The 13,475-nt window shown below is 61.4% G+C and overlaps 1 protein-coding gene across 4 annotated transcripts in view; it reads left to right on the top strand.

The window, feature by feature from the left end:
• The window catches only part of LOC125922945 (collagen alpha-1(V) chain), a 153,312-nt gene that overhangs the window by 105,422 nt on the left and 34,415 nt on the right, over positions 1 to 13,475 (top strand). For 2 of the 4 annotated variants that reach the window (XM_049630926.1, XM_049630918.1), the window contains exons 30-37: positions 590 to 697; positions 1,376 to 1,429; positions 3,819 to 3,872; positions 8,268 to 8,312; positions 8,442 to 8,495; positions 9,480 to 9,524; positions 9,966 to 10,019; positions 10,974 to 11,027. In XM_049630926.1, the coding sequence (XP_049486883.1) occupies positions 590 to 697; positions 1,376 to 1,429; positions 3,819 to 3,872; positions 8,268 to 8,312; positions 8,442 to 8,495; positions 9,480 to 9,524; positions 9,966 to 10,019; positions 10,974 to 11,027 (468 nt within the window). Of the gene's footprint in view, positions 1 to 589; positions 698 to 1,375; positions 1,430 to 3,818; positions 3,873 to 8,267; positions 8,496 to 9,479; positions 9,525 to 9,965; positions 10,020 to 10,973; positions 11,028 to 13,475 lie in introns of all 4 variants that reach the window. The other 2 variants (XM_049630909.1, XM_049630901.1) reach the window with 1 other exon arrangement.

Genomic DNA, 13,475 nt, shown 5'->3' with positions numbered 1-13,475 from the left:
GGGCCGGCGCTGCCGTGGACCTCGGCAAGCCCCCAGACCCCCGGTCGTGTCCGGGCCCAGGCTGGACCGCGGCGAAGTTGGTTGGGGCAGCGTTGAGGACCCTTCCGTCTCTGGGACACGTCACGTGGTCTCCTGTGTGCCTGCCAGGCCCAGACCCCTGGGCGGCGGGGGCTGCATCCCATCCCTGCTTTGAGGAAAAAGGCACCGTCCTGCGCACAGGTTGTCCTGATCTATTTGGGCAAGGAGCGGTTGAGAGCTCCGGGGTTAACCAAAGTCGCCTCAACCGAGAGGGACTCATTTGGAGAAGCAGGAGCGTGCAGCCTGGAGAAGGAACTTCCCACCGCTGTGCAGAGGGGCGGCGTGGCCGTTCAGCAGAGCCCCATAGCTTGCGCCGCGGTGCTCCCGTCTCGTCGGACAGGAGCGGGTGCCGTGCTCTTGAGGCCGCCTGGTGCGCCAAGCGGGCTAAGCGGCTCCTACCCCAAGATCTGACCTGGGACCCGGACTCTCGGGCCCAGAACGGCCATGGGAGTCATGTGGTGGGGGGTGGAGACTGGGGGTTCTTCCTCACCTTCTCTTTTCTGACCTGCAGGGGGAGATCGGCCCCCCTGGTCCCAGAGGAGAAGATGGCCCCGAAGGCCCGAAGGGTCGTGGAGGTCCAAACGGCGACCCGGGTCCTCTGGGACCCCCTGGGGAGAAGGTATGTGACGGGAAGGATGCTCACTGCTTCCCGGGGACAGACCCTTCTGACGGCCTTGGGTGGCCAGGCTGGTGACTCTGCCGGGCTGAAGCCCCCAGATGGGGCCAGGTGTAATCTGAGTCGGGTCCTGTCCCACGTGCTCCCCCGGCACCCTGGCCACCCTTCCTGGCGAATTCGTCCGTTGCTAGGCCAGTCCTTTCCTTGTCCCGAGCTAGGTCTCTCTGAGCACCTTGCCAGGCCAGTGCCCTGAGAGGGCTCCTTCCTCCGGGTGCCCCAGAGCTTGGGGACCGAGCCCCGGCACCCAGGGCATCATCTTTCATGCAGGGACTCTCCACAGGCCCCTGTCCTTACACCTGTGCCCCCCGCCCCCCTGCCCCCTGCTGTGGCGCTGGCCCAGGAACGGGCGCTCAGAGTGCACCAGACATCCGCCCTGTCTTGCCCCGAGGACTCTTTTACAAAAGGGCTCGACAGAATCTCACAGATAAAGAGTTCCTCCGTTGGAGATTTGCCTCAGCCATGGCCGTGTCTCCTCCTGCCTCCCGTCCGGGCAGGGATTTTCGGGGGAGACGGCTTCCCAGGGGGCAGGCAGCGGCCTCTCCGTGTCCTTTCTCGGCTGGAAGAAAATGGATGGAGAGGTAAGGTGCTGGCCAGATAACACAGCCCCTTCTTTTTCCCCAGGGAAAACTCGGAGTGCCGGGATTACCAGGTTACCCGGGAAGACAAGGGCCCAAGGTAACTTATGAGAGTATCGGGTGTTCGGACACCCACGGCCCCGGGGGAGGCTGCTGTGGCGAAACCCAGCGTCGCCCCAGCTGTCTCCCCCAGGCTCTGCCCTGGCCACAGCCTGCGCGTTAGCCTGGTTGGGTTGGAAGGAGGGGCTGGCAGTCGGGCCTTTCGGAGAAGGGGGCAGAGCCAGCCTGAGCCGAGGGCCGTGCGAGGCGAGGCGTCCCCTGCACCTCTGCCCGCCGCTTTCTCTGCACCGAGGACTCGTGAAGCCTCTCTCACCTCCGCTCCGCACTGGAGATTTGAAGGTTATTTGCTCATAACAGCGTAAAGGGAGATGAAACCTTCCTTCCATGAAATCATGTTCTGCTTTAAGTGAAACATCTCCTCCAGGCCTTGGAAATCATTTAACACGTTATTTTTTTCCCCAAATCTCACCTTTTATTATTCATGGTTCTTCCTTAAAAAATAACCAGCTGTCTGCACCGGAGACATAATTAGCGGTGCAGGAGAGTTCCTGTCTCTCCCGGCTTTGCTTGCGTCGTTCTGCCTCCCCGGCTTCAGCGCCTTTCCAGGCTCCCAGGCTCAGGCTCGTTCCCGGGAAGGGCCCCGTGGGCTGCCTGTCCCCCTGGATTTTTCCATTCTGGCTGAGGAATCAGCAGTCCTTCCCGTGGAATGCTAATATCCACTTGGGGCGGGTGGGCCCTCGCCCCGTGTGCGGGGAGGCAGTTTGCAGTGAAACGGGAATTTGTTCGGGGTCCCACGGTAGCGTGCTGAGTGCGGCTGTGACGTGGCCGTGCCCCCCGCGTCTTGGAGCAAGAGGGGCTGACTGACAGGCCTTTTGTCCTGAAGTATATGTCCTCTGAGGGGAGGAGAGGAGAGAAGTCCGGGGGTGTGTGGGCCAAGTTCAGGCAGTGTCCTCGGAAGGCAAGGGAATAAAACTTTGAGCTGCCTGGCAGTTTTTTTTAAATTAATTAATTTAGAGAGAGACAGAGACAGTGCCAGCAGGGAAAGGACAGAGAGAGGGAGAGAGAGAATCCCAAGCAGGCCCCATGCTGCCAGTGCAGAGCCTGACGCAGGGCTTGACCCCGTGCAACTGTGAGATTGTGACCCGAGCCCAAGCCAAGTCAGACGCTTAAGGGACTGAGCCACTCAGGCGCCCCGCCTGGCAGTTTTCAAGGTCCTCAGGAGTGTCTGGACATGCCACCGTGTCCCAGCACCCGCACTGAGCTCTGTGGGACCTGCACCCGGGTGTCCGGGGCAGTCTCCTGCCTGGATTGGCAGGTGGACGTAGGGGTGCAAGGTTTGGAAATTCGCGAACTTTTCATGGTCTGAGCGCACATTCAGGTCAGGATTTTTAGCCACCGGAGAGTCGAGGCCCGCTGAAGACAGTAGCCACCTCCCACGGGCACGGGAAGTGCCCGAGTGTCACGGGGAAGCTCACGTCGTAGTTGTCTGGGTATTACCCACATCAAAGTCCCCAAGTGTCTCTTTTGTCTACGTGCCCCTCGTAGGTTTCTAGAATTAAAAAGCTGTTAGTTGTTAGAGCCAGTGCATAGATTTGCATTAACTTCTCACTCTACAAGCCGCCATGCTTTATTTAGAGGTGTTCTGGGAAGATAACAAAACATGACAACAAGACGCAGCAAACAAAATGTCATGAATGTGAGATCCACACATCCCTTCCAGTTCATTCTCAGGAATCTGTGTGCCCTGTTCTTTGCAGATACCAGCATTTGAAGACATGAGTGTTCAGAGGGGGAGAAGGGGGAAGTGTGGTTAAGACTCAGCTTTGGTTTTTAGATTTGGACTCTATGAGATGCCTAGGAAATATTTCTTGAGTGAGTGGGTGACGGATGGATGGTGAATGGTGGGTTGGTGGGTGGGCGGTTGACGTTTGTATAGGCGGATAGTTGGATGGATGGGTGAGTGGATGGATGATGGGTGGATGGCCGGTTGAATGGACAGATGGTTGGAAGGATGGATGGATGGATGGATGGTGTTTGAGTGGGTGGACAGATTGGTGGATAGTTAGATGGGTGGATGGCTGGCTGGGGGCGGGGTGGTGGGTATATGGTTGGGCAGAACGGATGGATGGTTGGCTGAGTGGATGGAGGGGTAGGTGGATAGTTGGATGGGATGGATGTATGGGTAGATGGGTAGATGGGTAGCTGGATGGTTGGGTGGGTGAATGAGTGGATGGGTGGGCGGACGGACGGATGGATGAATGGATGGATGGAAGGGTAGAAGGTGGATGGATGGATGGGTGGGGGGTGAGGGGGTGGGTCGGTGGAGCTCGTGTCTGAGGCCGTGAACCGTAAGCTGCTGCTGGCACACGCAGCATAGCTGATTCTCTGGCCCAGCTCTCGTGCTTCCTTATGAGTCACCTCTCTTTCAGGGTTCTATCGGATTTCCCGGCTTTCCTGGTGCCAACGGAGAGAAGGGCGGCAGGGTAAGGACAGCCTGGCCTCCGGTCAGGTGGCTCGCTCCACTGCCTTGGTATTCAACGGGTGCATTTTCTGGCACGTCCTGTTTGCTCTCACCCACTTTGCTGCCCAAACCGCTTTCCAGATGGCGGACCTTAAGCCCGTGGCCTTCAGCACCAAGCGCTGGAGACTCCCCGCACACGGGGCTGGGTGGTGGTGGGCTGCAGGGCAGCGGCGGGAGGGGAGGGCATGCTTTCTGACCGACACCGCGACCCCGACAGCTCCTCAGGCCGTGAGCGAAACCCGAGTCTTTGAACCCGAGGGCCTTTCCTCCGGGTGAATTTTTAAAGGAAGGGAAGGAGGAAAAAGGAGCGTGTTGCCTACCCTGCCGGTCCAAATTCAGGAAGCTCTTCCCCCCTCGTCATTCCCAAGCTGCCGTTGCCCCAGGGCACCTGCCCGGTGCCCGATGCTGTGGTTCACTCCGTTGTCACCATGGGCAGTGGCGTTCTGAAGGGCTGGGCTGAGGAAGCCACGCCCCCCACACCGCCCTGACCGCCCCCTGCTCCAGACCTTCTGTCGGGGAAATTACAGGGCGCTCTCTGAGCATTGCCGCCCGGGACGCAGGATCGAGGGGGTCCTCTTGGTCGTTCAGTTCTGAGCTGGTTGTCCACAGGCATGTGGGGGCAGAGAGGCCGGGTTTCGAGACGTGTGCAGGGCGTACCTTGGGGCGGGGAGGACCCCAGACCTCGGAGGAAGGACTGCCGCTTTTGCGGGAACTGGGACAGGCCCGGCCCTTTCCCCTGCGCCCACGCTGTTGCTCCTGGCACAGGAGGGCTGCGTCTTCCCAGAGAGACCCCTGCCCCGATCTGTCCTCACCGCGTCTGAGCAGAGACGGTGAGCTCTCCCGAAAAACGGAGAGAGACCTCAAGCCAGCCCAACCCGTGTAAACAAACGTGTACGTGCCCGATGCCTGAGGTAGATAGAAAACGGGGAACTGCCCTCAGTGCGAGGAGACGGCGTGAGCACGGGGACACTGTCGTCATCTGCAGCTGGACCTGATCTCCACGCACATCTACCTGTTCACCTGCACGTACATCCTGTGTCTGTGCCTCTGCGAGCGTGTCTGTCTGGCTCTTCCTTGTCTGTCGCTGTCCGTGTACCCATCCGCCTCCCTCCCTGTCTGTCTGACCTCCAGAGAGAGTCTGACGGACGCCTTTGGGGAAAGCTGCCCTCTGGAATACTCACAGAGGCCGCTGTGAAGGGTGGGCCAGGGTCCGGGAAGCATGGGGGTGATAAGGGAGTGGCTTCTGTGCTGGTGGCGGCCTCCTGACCTTTGACACCAGCTCGCGGCGAGACTCTCCTAGAGGGGCCGCGATGTTTGGCATTTGGTCGTGTGATTTGGCCACAGCCCCTGTCCGTGGAGGAGCCCGCTGGGGCCAGGGATCAAGGCCCCGTCGGGATGGGTCGCGTGGGGCCGTGGAGGCCTGGCCGGCGCCCTAGGGCCGGCACTCGGGCCCAAGCTCCGCTCCTCTCTCCCCGCCCCTGTAGAGCTACTCAGCTTCCTGAGCTCAGAGGGGCAGAGAGATGCCCGGGTACCCCCCCCCAAGCCCCACGGGCCGTTATCCCCATGCGTCGGTGCTGGGGGTCACCAGGGACGCCACCGAAAACAGATGTGGTTGCAGAACGGGGGAGCATGGGTCCAGAAGCTTTGCTCTTGTGAGGTTTGGCTCCTGGTTCCCAGGACCTGAAGCAGAGATGCAAGGAAACTATGCTGGGAATTTACGGGGCTTTTCCAAGCTGCCTGTGGTGGTTGCTGTATTCGGAGGCCACCTTGGTGGGGGCAGGCCCTGAGGACAACGATGTCAACTTTTACAAAAGGCAACGGCTCGGGCAAGGGCCAAGTAGGACCGGCAAGCACGTTCGCGCATATCGTGGGAGAAATATTCCCTGTGCCCCTCCCGGGTGTTGGGGGCACAGAGGCAAGCGGAAGACATGGGATCTAGAGGAAAAGGCCAAGTCCGTCCCTGGGAAGCGTCCGAGATGGCCCTGCACACAAGTGAACCACACAGATGGCTACAGTTTCACGAGCACGTCCTGTCAGGAGACCTGGACCATTCACGGCTCAGCTCATGGGCTCCCCACGCCCTCCCCGGGGGCGACTGAGGACCCACATCCCTGCACGGGAGAGGAACCCCGGAATTATGCACGTCTGTCCCCCCCACATATCTCCTGAGAGAGATGTCTTTATTCTGGAACCTTCCCCAGGAAAGGAAGAAGAAATTTTTTCCCAGTGACAGTGACCTTCCCGGTGCCCTGGTGGTTTGCAACTCTTCCTTGATCGCCGATCCTGGCAATCCGGCTGGCTCGCTGACCCTTCCAGACCAAGTTATGGGGTCATTCTTGCCAGCCTGTCACTGTGTCCCTCCCTCCCTCCCTCCCTCCCTCCCTCCCTCCATCCGTCCATCCACGCAGCCCTCCCTCCATCCAAATGGCATTAGTTGAGCACCTCCCCTGTCCCCACATGTCAGGTGCTCTTGGAGCCCTGGGGACAGAGCCACAGAAGCCCAGATCCCTGCCCTCGTGGAACTTGCCTTCCAAGGGTGGGGACAGGGAGCAAGTCTGTAAAGCAGATGGTGTGGCGGATGGCGGAGCGTGCTCAGGGACAAACCAGATGTGCTGGGGAAGGGGGGGCGGTTGACTGCAGAGGTAGGGAGGGCTCAGGGACAGCCTGGAGGGGCGGAGGTGGGCTGGGCCTCACAGATGCCCGGGACAAAGGACTGAGGCCTGAGCAGGGGGCAGAGTGGGGGGGGGAGAGACAAGGGGACGGTGAACAGGTGGTGGGGGCAAAAGGGCGGCGTCCCCGGGGCCTCAAGGCCACCCCCATGGGGCATGGTCCGTCTTGCCACGTGACTGAAGGCACCAGCCACATTGAAAATGTCATCCCTGAGAGTCCCAGTTGGAAATCATGGAGGAGAGGGACACAGGCAGGGGTTCCGTGGTGCCTGCTCCCGCCGCTCCTGAGCCATCTGCGGACCGGGAGGGCGGCTCTGCGGGGCTGGTGGCTGAGGGGCCCGGGAGGCCGGAGTCCAGAGATGCACCTGTGCTTGGCTTCTCGGCCGGAGCAGGGCCGTTTCTGGGACTGCGCATCCCCCGTGAGGACATGAGGACAGGCGCTCACAGGCGAGTCACCAAGCAGACCGTGGACGGGGCGGTTCCTGTTGAGCAGCGTCCGTCCGTCTCTGGTTCAGTTTACAGGGAAACCCTTGGGCAGCAGGCTCACCCGGGAGGCCGGGGCTGAGCCTCGGTCCTGCCCTCTGTGCCCGGGCTCACGGGTGTGGGACTTGGCGGAGAAGACGCGCGGCTGGACGCACCCACGGACGCCAACAAGTAGCCGGGGCTGGCCCGGCGTCCACGCTGGTAAAAGCCAACAGTGCGAAGAAAGCAGACGTTGCATTAATGTTCGTATGCAAATATTTATTTGGAGCCAAAGGCTATCGCCAGGTAATTAAAGCAGGGAAACCAGAGTGCATTGTTGGAAGGAGACATAATCACCTCGTCACCGTAAACCGTTGTATTAAATTCACTCCAAGACGGCAGACGGCACAGAGCAGTTTTGATTCCAGCAGCGAGCAAGTCAAAGCTGGGGAGAGACGGTGCGGCAGGTGGCCTTCGCGGCTCAGCTCCGTCTTGGGCTTCGTCGCTCGAAATCGGAATAAAGTTCTGGAAGATGAATCGGGAGGCGGTGGGGACACCGGGGTGGCGGTCCGCCCGTTGCTTCCGCGCGCTGCGGGTGAACCGCCGTTACCCGTTACCCAAGCTCGGCTTCCGAGAAAAACAAATGTGGCGCATCTGTTTTCCGTGGTTTGGAAAATGCAAAACAACACCGCCAAGAAAAAGGAGTCTAAGTTCTACGAGAAGAGCAGCCGATGACTTTGGGTGTATGATTTATATATGGAGCCGCAAGTTTGCTTGACTGTGGAGCCTGTTGAAAATTTAATGGCTAATATTCGGAACTGTAGCAAAAGTAAATTATGTATGAAAGGGGTTGCGGTAATGATCCCCCTCGCCCCCGCCGCTGAGAGAGATGGAGAAAGGGAGGGAGAGGGCGGGCGGGAGGGGAAGTGGGGGGTGTTGATGCTTGCGGAAAGGAAACCAGATAGGGCAGTAAACATCCATCAGACTGCAGGGAGAAAATTGGATTTCTACAGGCCTGTGCGGAAACACAAAGCTCTGTGTATCGAATGTGCAGTGAAGTCCCCTCGGCCTGAAAAATCTCCTGGAGAAGCACAGACAAGGAGAGCAGACCTTCCCGGCTTCTGTTTCCGAGCTCTCTCCCCGTAACCCAGGAGAGGGCCACCACCCAGGCCGTGGCAGGGGTCTCTGGCAAGTGACTGACCAGCCGCTTCTTTCTCTGGTTCTAGGGCACACCTGGGAAGCCAGGACCACGGGGGCAGCGAGGCCCGACGGTAACCACCCTCTGGGCTTCCAGAAGCGGGAGCACATTGCAGGGGGCATGCTCGGTGGGAGGGGGAGGGAGGTGTCCAGGGCTGGGAGGATTCGAGCTCACCTTTCCTCTCTCCCCCCCCCCCGTGCAGGGTCCGAGGGGCGAACGGGGCCCCCGGGGCATCACTGGGAAGCCCGGCCCCAAGGTAGGTTTTCAGTGACTTCTGGGGCATCAGCCACGCCACCCACACGTGGAGCACCTGTGGGTGATCCGTGGCCTTTTTGTTGGGAGAAAAAAAAGGAAATTTGCTTGAGGGTATTTAGGAAGGAGCCGGGCCAGCAGCCCTCGGACAGGTCAGGTTGAGTTGCATCACGTGCCTCAGCCCCGACGGAGCCGTGGCGGGAAGGGCCACCCCACACTGGGACCTCCGCAGCCTTAGGGGACCGGGCCCCCGGGCTTTGCACAAGTGCTGAGCCATCCGGGTACCCCACCATCCGGTTCTGGTGGGGAGGGCCCGTTTCTACCTCCTGCCTCAGAGGGAGAGCCCGAGCCTGTCCCTTACGTCCCCTCCTCCCGTTTTCTCAGCGTGGAAACGTGTGACAGCCAAGCAGGCCCTCCCCGTTCGGCCGGGACGCCATTCCAAAGTGCGCTCCCACCGAGGGACGTGGGCCTTCTGCTCGGCTGGGGTGCAGAGCTGGCCCCCCGGCTAGTGGGATGTGTCCACCGGGGGGTACAGAACATTCTCCCGCGCTGAGTGCCGGTGCGTCCCACGTTTCCGTACAGGGATTAACGCTCCCCTGCACGAGCGAGTGATACCACGGCACAGCCGTTGTCACCGCTTGTGGGGGCCCCGGGGCAGATGCCTGGGTCCTATCGCCATGTGACTTTTCGACACACTTCCTGGTGGGAGCGTGGCCTTTGTCCCTCCGCAGGGGGCTCTTCTCGGGGAAATGTCACAGCCCCGTGGATAGCAGCTCAGGGTCTGATGACAAGACAGGTGGCCTTTGGGAGCGTGGATCGGCGGCTGGCGCCCTCTGCCCTTTCCTGGAAGTCCTGGTGACCCGCGCCTGTGCCCGTGTGCCGTGTGTGACTGACGTCCCGTGACGTCACGGGCCAGTGTTCTGTCACAGGCAGTGATGATAAAGATCATCGTGGTGAAGCTGTTTTTTCTGTGTCCCTCCCTTCCTAGGGCAACTCTGGAGGCGACGGCCCCGCTGGCCCTCCGGGTGAACGGGTGAGCACCGTGAACACGCGGGCCTCTGCCAACATCTCTGGGGAGGCAGCCTGCCTTAAATGTCCCTCCCCGTTTCTTCCCGGGGTGGGCTGGGGAGAGGGAGGCGTGTCTCCAGTCCTACCGAAGGAGAGGGTTTTCCTAGGATCCCAAAGCGGGTCAGTGATAGCCTTCGCTGGGAGTGAGGTCTCTTGCCTGTCGAAGCGGGCGGCCCCCTCCCCCGGCCCTCGGCCCCAAGCTGCCCCCCTCAGCTCCCCGGACTGACCTCCTTTGTTGCGTTGGCGGGGGGCGGGGGGCTGGAATAAATGGAGAAAGGGTCCGGGGGAGCACAAAGAGACTTTGCTCGGAGAACCAAGGACTCGGGAGGACCATGGTGGGGTCTCCTGGGCCCCCACGCACTGGGGAAAGGACATCTGTGCTCAGCTGGCCGTTCTCTATCCGCAGGGACCCAACGGACCCCAAGGACCCACCGGTTTCCCTGGACCCAAGGGCCCTCCTGTGAGTAACGTGTTTTCCTTGCTGGGCCGGTGGGAGGGGCGTCGGCGGGGAAACTGGAGAGAGCCCCTTTTTGGAAGCGCGGACCTCTCTCCCATTTGGGCGGACACGATCTTGTAGTTGGGTCCAGTGTGAGTGTCCCGGGCCACCGTTGCAAATTACCACCAACTCGGCCACTTGAGACAGCAGAAACGTGCTGTCTCGCAGTCTGGAGGCCAAGAGGCCAAGATCGGGGGTTGGCGGGGCCGGTTCCTCCCGGGGGGCTCTGGGAGAGACCGCCCCCTCCCCGCCCCGCTCCCGGCTTCCCGTGGTTGCTGGCCGTCCGCGGCTTGTACGCCCTTCACTCGGTCTCTGCCTGCACCCTAACGTGGCGCCTCCTCTGGGGGTGTCCCTGGGTCGTCACGCCCCCGTCTTGCTGTGAGGACACCAGCCACCGACTTTGGGAACACCCCAGTGCAGTGTGACCTTGCGTCGGTGACGTCTGCAAAGCCCCCGTTTCCAAACGAGGTCACCTTCGCAGGTGCGGGGCGGCTAGCACTTCCCCCCGTATTTTGGGGGCACAGTCCAAGTCAGCACAGGCAGAGCGCACTCTGTTACACCCCAGAAGGAAAGATGCCTGCCCGTGGGCACTGTCGCCAGACGGACATGCTGGGGGTCAGCGGCCAGGACAAGGCGGACCCGGGTCCCCGTGCTGCTGCCTGTGCGTCCCACGGCTGCACCTCTCCCTGCCTCAGTTTCTCCCCTGGGAGGGGAAGTGTGGCGCTCGGGAAGGCTGCGCGGGTTCGGGAGGTGACGCACAGGTGCTGGGTCCCCACGTGGCACTTGGTCACTGTGACCCTCGCAGGAGCTTTCTCTGAAGCGAGGTGGCTGTGTTCGTCCCCTGGTTTGGTCTGAAATCCCAAAGGTGCGCGCCTCTCAGAACTGAATGCAACTTCTTCCCTTTGCCTCTTCCTTCAGGGCCCTCCGGGCAAGGACGGGCTCCCGGGACACCCTGGACAGAGAGGAGAGACCGTGAGTATTGGCAGCGTGGGGGACACGGGGACACGGGGACGCAGGCTGGCCCGGCCTCTCCCACAGCCCCGCCCGTGGGCACGCCTCCTCGGCCCCGTGGGCTCGGGAGAAAGTGGCCAGCCTCGGGAAGGCCCCTGAGGTGGCGGCCGTCTTCCGCTGACTCGGGGTGAGCCTGCCTGCGGACGGCCCCGTGCAGGCCAGCGGCTCCTGGGGCGGCTCTGTGTGCGCAGAAGGCCGGTGCCGGTGCCCAAGGTGTCCCGGCAACTTCGGTCCAGGGTCACGTTCAGAACCATCATGGCAGACAAAATGCCACCCGCACGCTGAACCGTGTGCACCCAGCCTCCTGTTCCTCAGTGAGGAATCGTGAGTGCGGCCACGCTCGAAGTGTGCGCCTTCGGGCCAGAAAGCGAGCCGGAAAGACCCCGTGCCATTCTGCCATTTCGCGCTGGGATGTAGTAAGAGAAGGGACACGGCCTGGTGCCTTGTCTGTGCGGGTCCTCCCGGCCCCGGGGCTGATGGCAGGGGCTTCGCGGGGCCCCTTCAACGAGGCAGGTGGCCCGCCCGGTTATAACTTGGGCTTTCAGCCAGGCTCGTGATCGGTGAGCGATTCTGCCGTCCCGGGTGCACCGCCCACCTTGCCCGTGGGGACCTCCTGGTCACCAGAAAGACGGCACAGGCTGCTGAGCCGGCCCCTCTGTCTCTGCGGCCAGTTTTCTTTGTAGTCGCGGGCCTCTGAAAGGGTCTCACAGCAAACCCCGCGTCCCACGAAGCTTTGAATGCCGCCGTTAACATCTCCTCCGTGCCTGCGCTAAAAGCATCCCCTCGTCCCCCTGGTTCATTGTGACAAAGGTTCTTTTAATTGCACCTTCCCGGCGTTCTGCTGCGGGGCGCATGCTGGCTGATGAATGCACGTCACCTCGTTCTTTTGTTTATAGAGAAAAATTAAAACATTCCGTTTGAGCTTTGCCTGTTTTTCTCTAATGCTGTTCCGAGGAGACAAGACACAAGGTTTTGCCAAGCGTGTGCCTTTCTGCCTCTGCCTCACCCCAGACAGAGGCTGGTGGAGTAATTAAGCTGCTCGTCTTTGCTGGGAAAGTAACGTAGGGGCTTCCCAGCTACCCGTGCCGTGCCTGGCTGCCCTCGTGGACGCGGGGGGCACCCGGTCTCCAGACCCAGGCAGGACAGATGTCTCCAACACGGGGCGTCCAGACAAACCTTCCAGAAAGGTCTTCCCTCGGGTGTTGACTCTGTTCTTTAGAAAACGGATGCAGCAAAGGGCATCGCTTCTAAGCGTGAGCCCAAAGCTCATGTCCCGGCCAGGGGCTCGAGACCAGCCAGGGATGGTCCTGACCCCGGGGCAGACGGACGGGCCTTTCCTGCCTTATACTCAGGCTCCTGCCTGCACTTGGCACTTGTGCCACGGCCCCCCACGTGAGGGTGCCCTTGACCTGTCCACCACCCCTTGTTTCTGACCCTGTAAACGCTGCCTCCAAAGGTTCTGCTTGAGAAATGGCCATTTCCGGGACGCCTGGGGGCTTCAGTCGGTTAAACGTCCGATTCTGGATCTCGGCTCAGGTCACGATCTCACCGTTCCCGAGTCCGAGCCCCATGTGGGGCTCTGCTGACATCGCGGAGTCTGCTTGGGATTCTCTCTGTCTCGCCCTTTCTTTCTGCCCTTTCTCCGCTCGCACGCACGTGCACACGCACACGCCGTCTCTCTCGCAAGATAAATAAACTTAAGTACGGCCATTCCCGTGCACTGCATGCAGCTTCCCTTGGGCCTCAAGAGAAGAGCCCCCCGAGAATTTGCAGAGACGCTGAATCCGCCGTGGGCCCTGCACGGTCCAGCGGCTAAGCGTGAAGTCTCCGGTGCCGGCCCGGCGGCCGTCCGGCAGTGAGGCAGGGAACCGCCCTTGCCCATCAGCCACGCGGGCCAGCCCGCTCGCCCCCCAGGTCTCCCTGTGGCTTAAGACGCCCCCCTCCAGATTCTAGAGCTCCCACTAACAGCTTCCCGGGCGTCACAGCTGCACGTTCCTGCCAGCGTCTCAGGGCACCTGCAGAGGGCATCTTGTTGGCACGTGCAGGGCTCCGTAGACGCGCCTGGAAACGAAGCGTCCCTGCTTCGCAGCCGCAGCCGCCTCCTCGAAGGGAGGACGCGTAACAGAGCCACCGTCCAAACTGAAGGCGGGGCTGCGGCACACGAGCCGTGTGCGGGCAGAGGCGAGGAACCCCCTGAACCCGGCTGACCGCGCGTTCGAGTTGCCGGGTTACGAAAGCGGCGAAGACCCCCGCCCTGTCCCGGTTCCCACAGATGCCGAGGGGCGGGTGAGGTCACCTGTCACTCGGCAGAGGCGGTAGCGACACACGTGGGACCATCTCCCAAAGTCGCTGATGAGAAACAGCCCAGAGGTAGCTCCCGAGTCGAGCTTCCGGAGGCTGAACAATGGT

The sequence above is a fragment of the Panthera uncia genome, chromosome D4, assembly GCF_023721935.1.
Source record: "Panthera uncia isolate 11264 chromosome D4, Puncia_PCG_1.0, whole genome shotgun sequence".
Lineage (NCBI taxonomy): Eukaryota > Metazoa > Chordata > Mammalia > Carnivora > Felidae > Panthera > Panthera uncia.
Note: the sequence above shows the minus strand (reverse complement) of the source record. Positions and strands in the feature narration are given on the sequence as shown.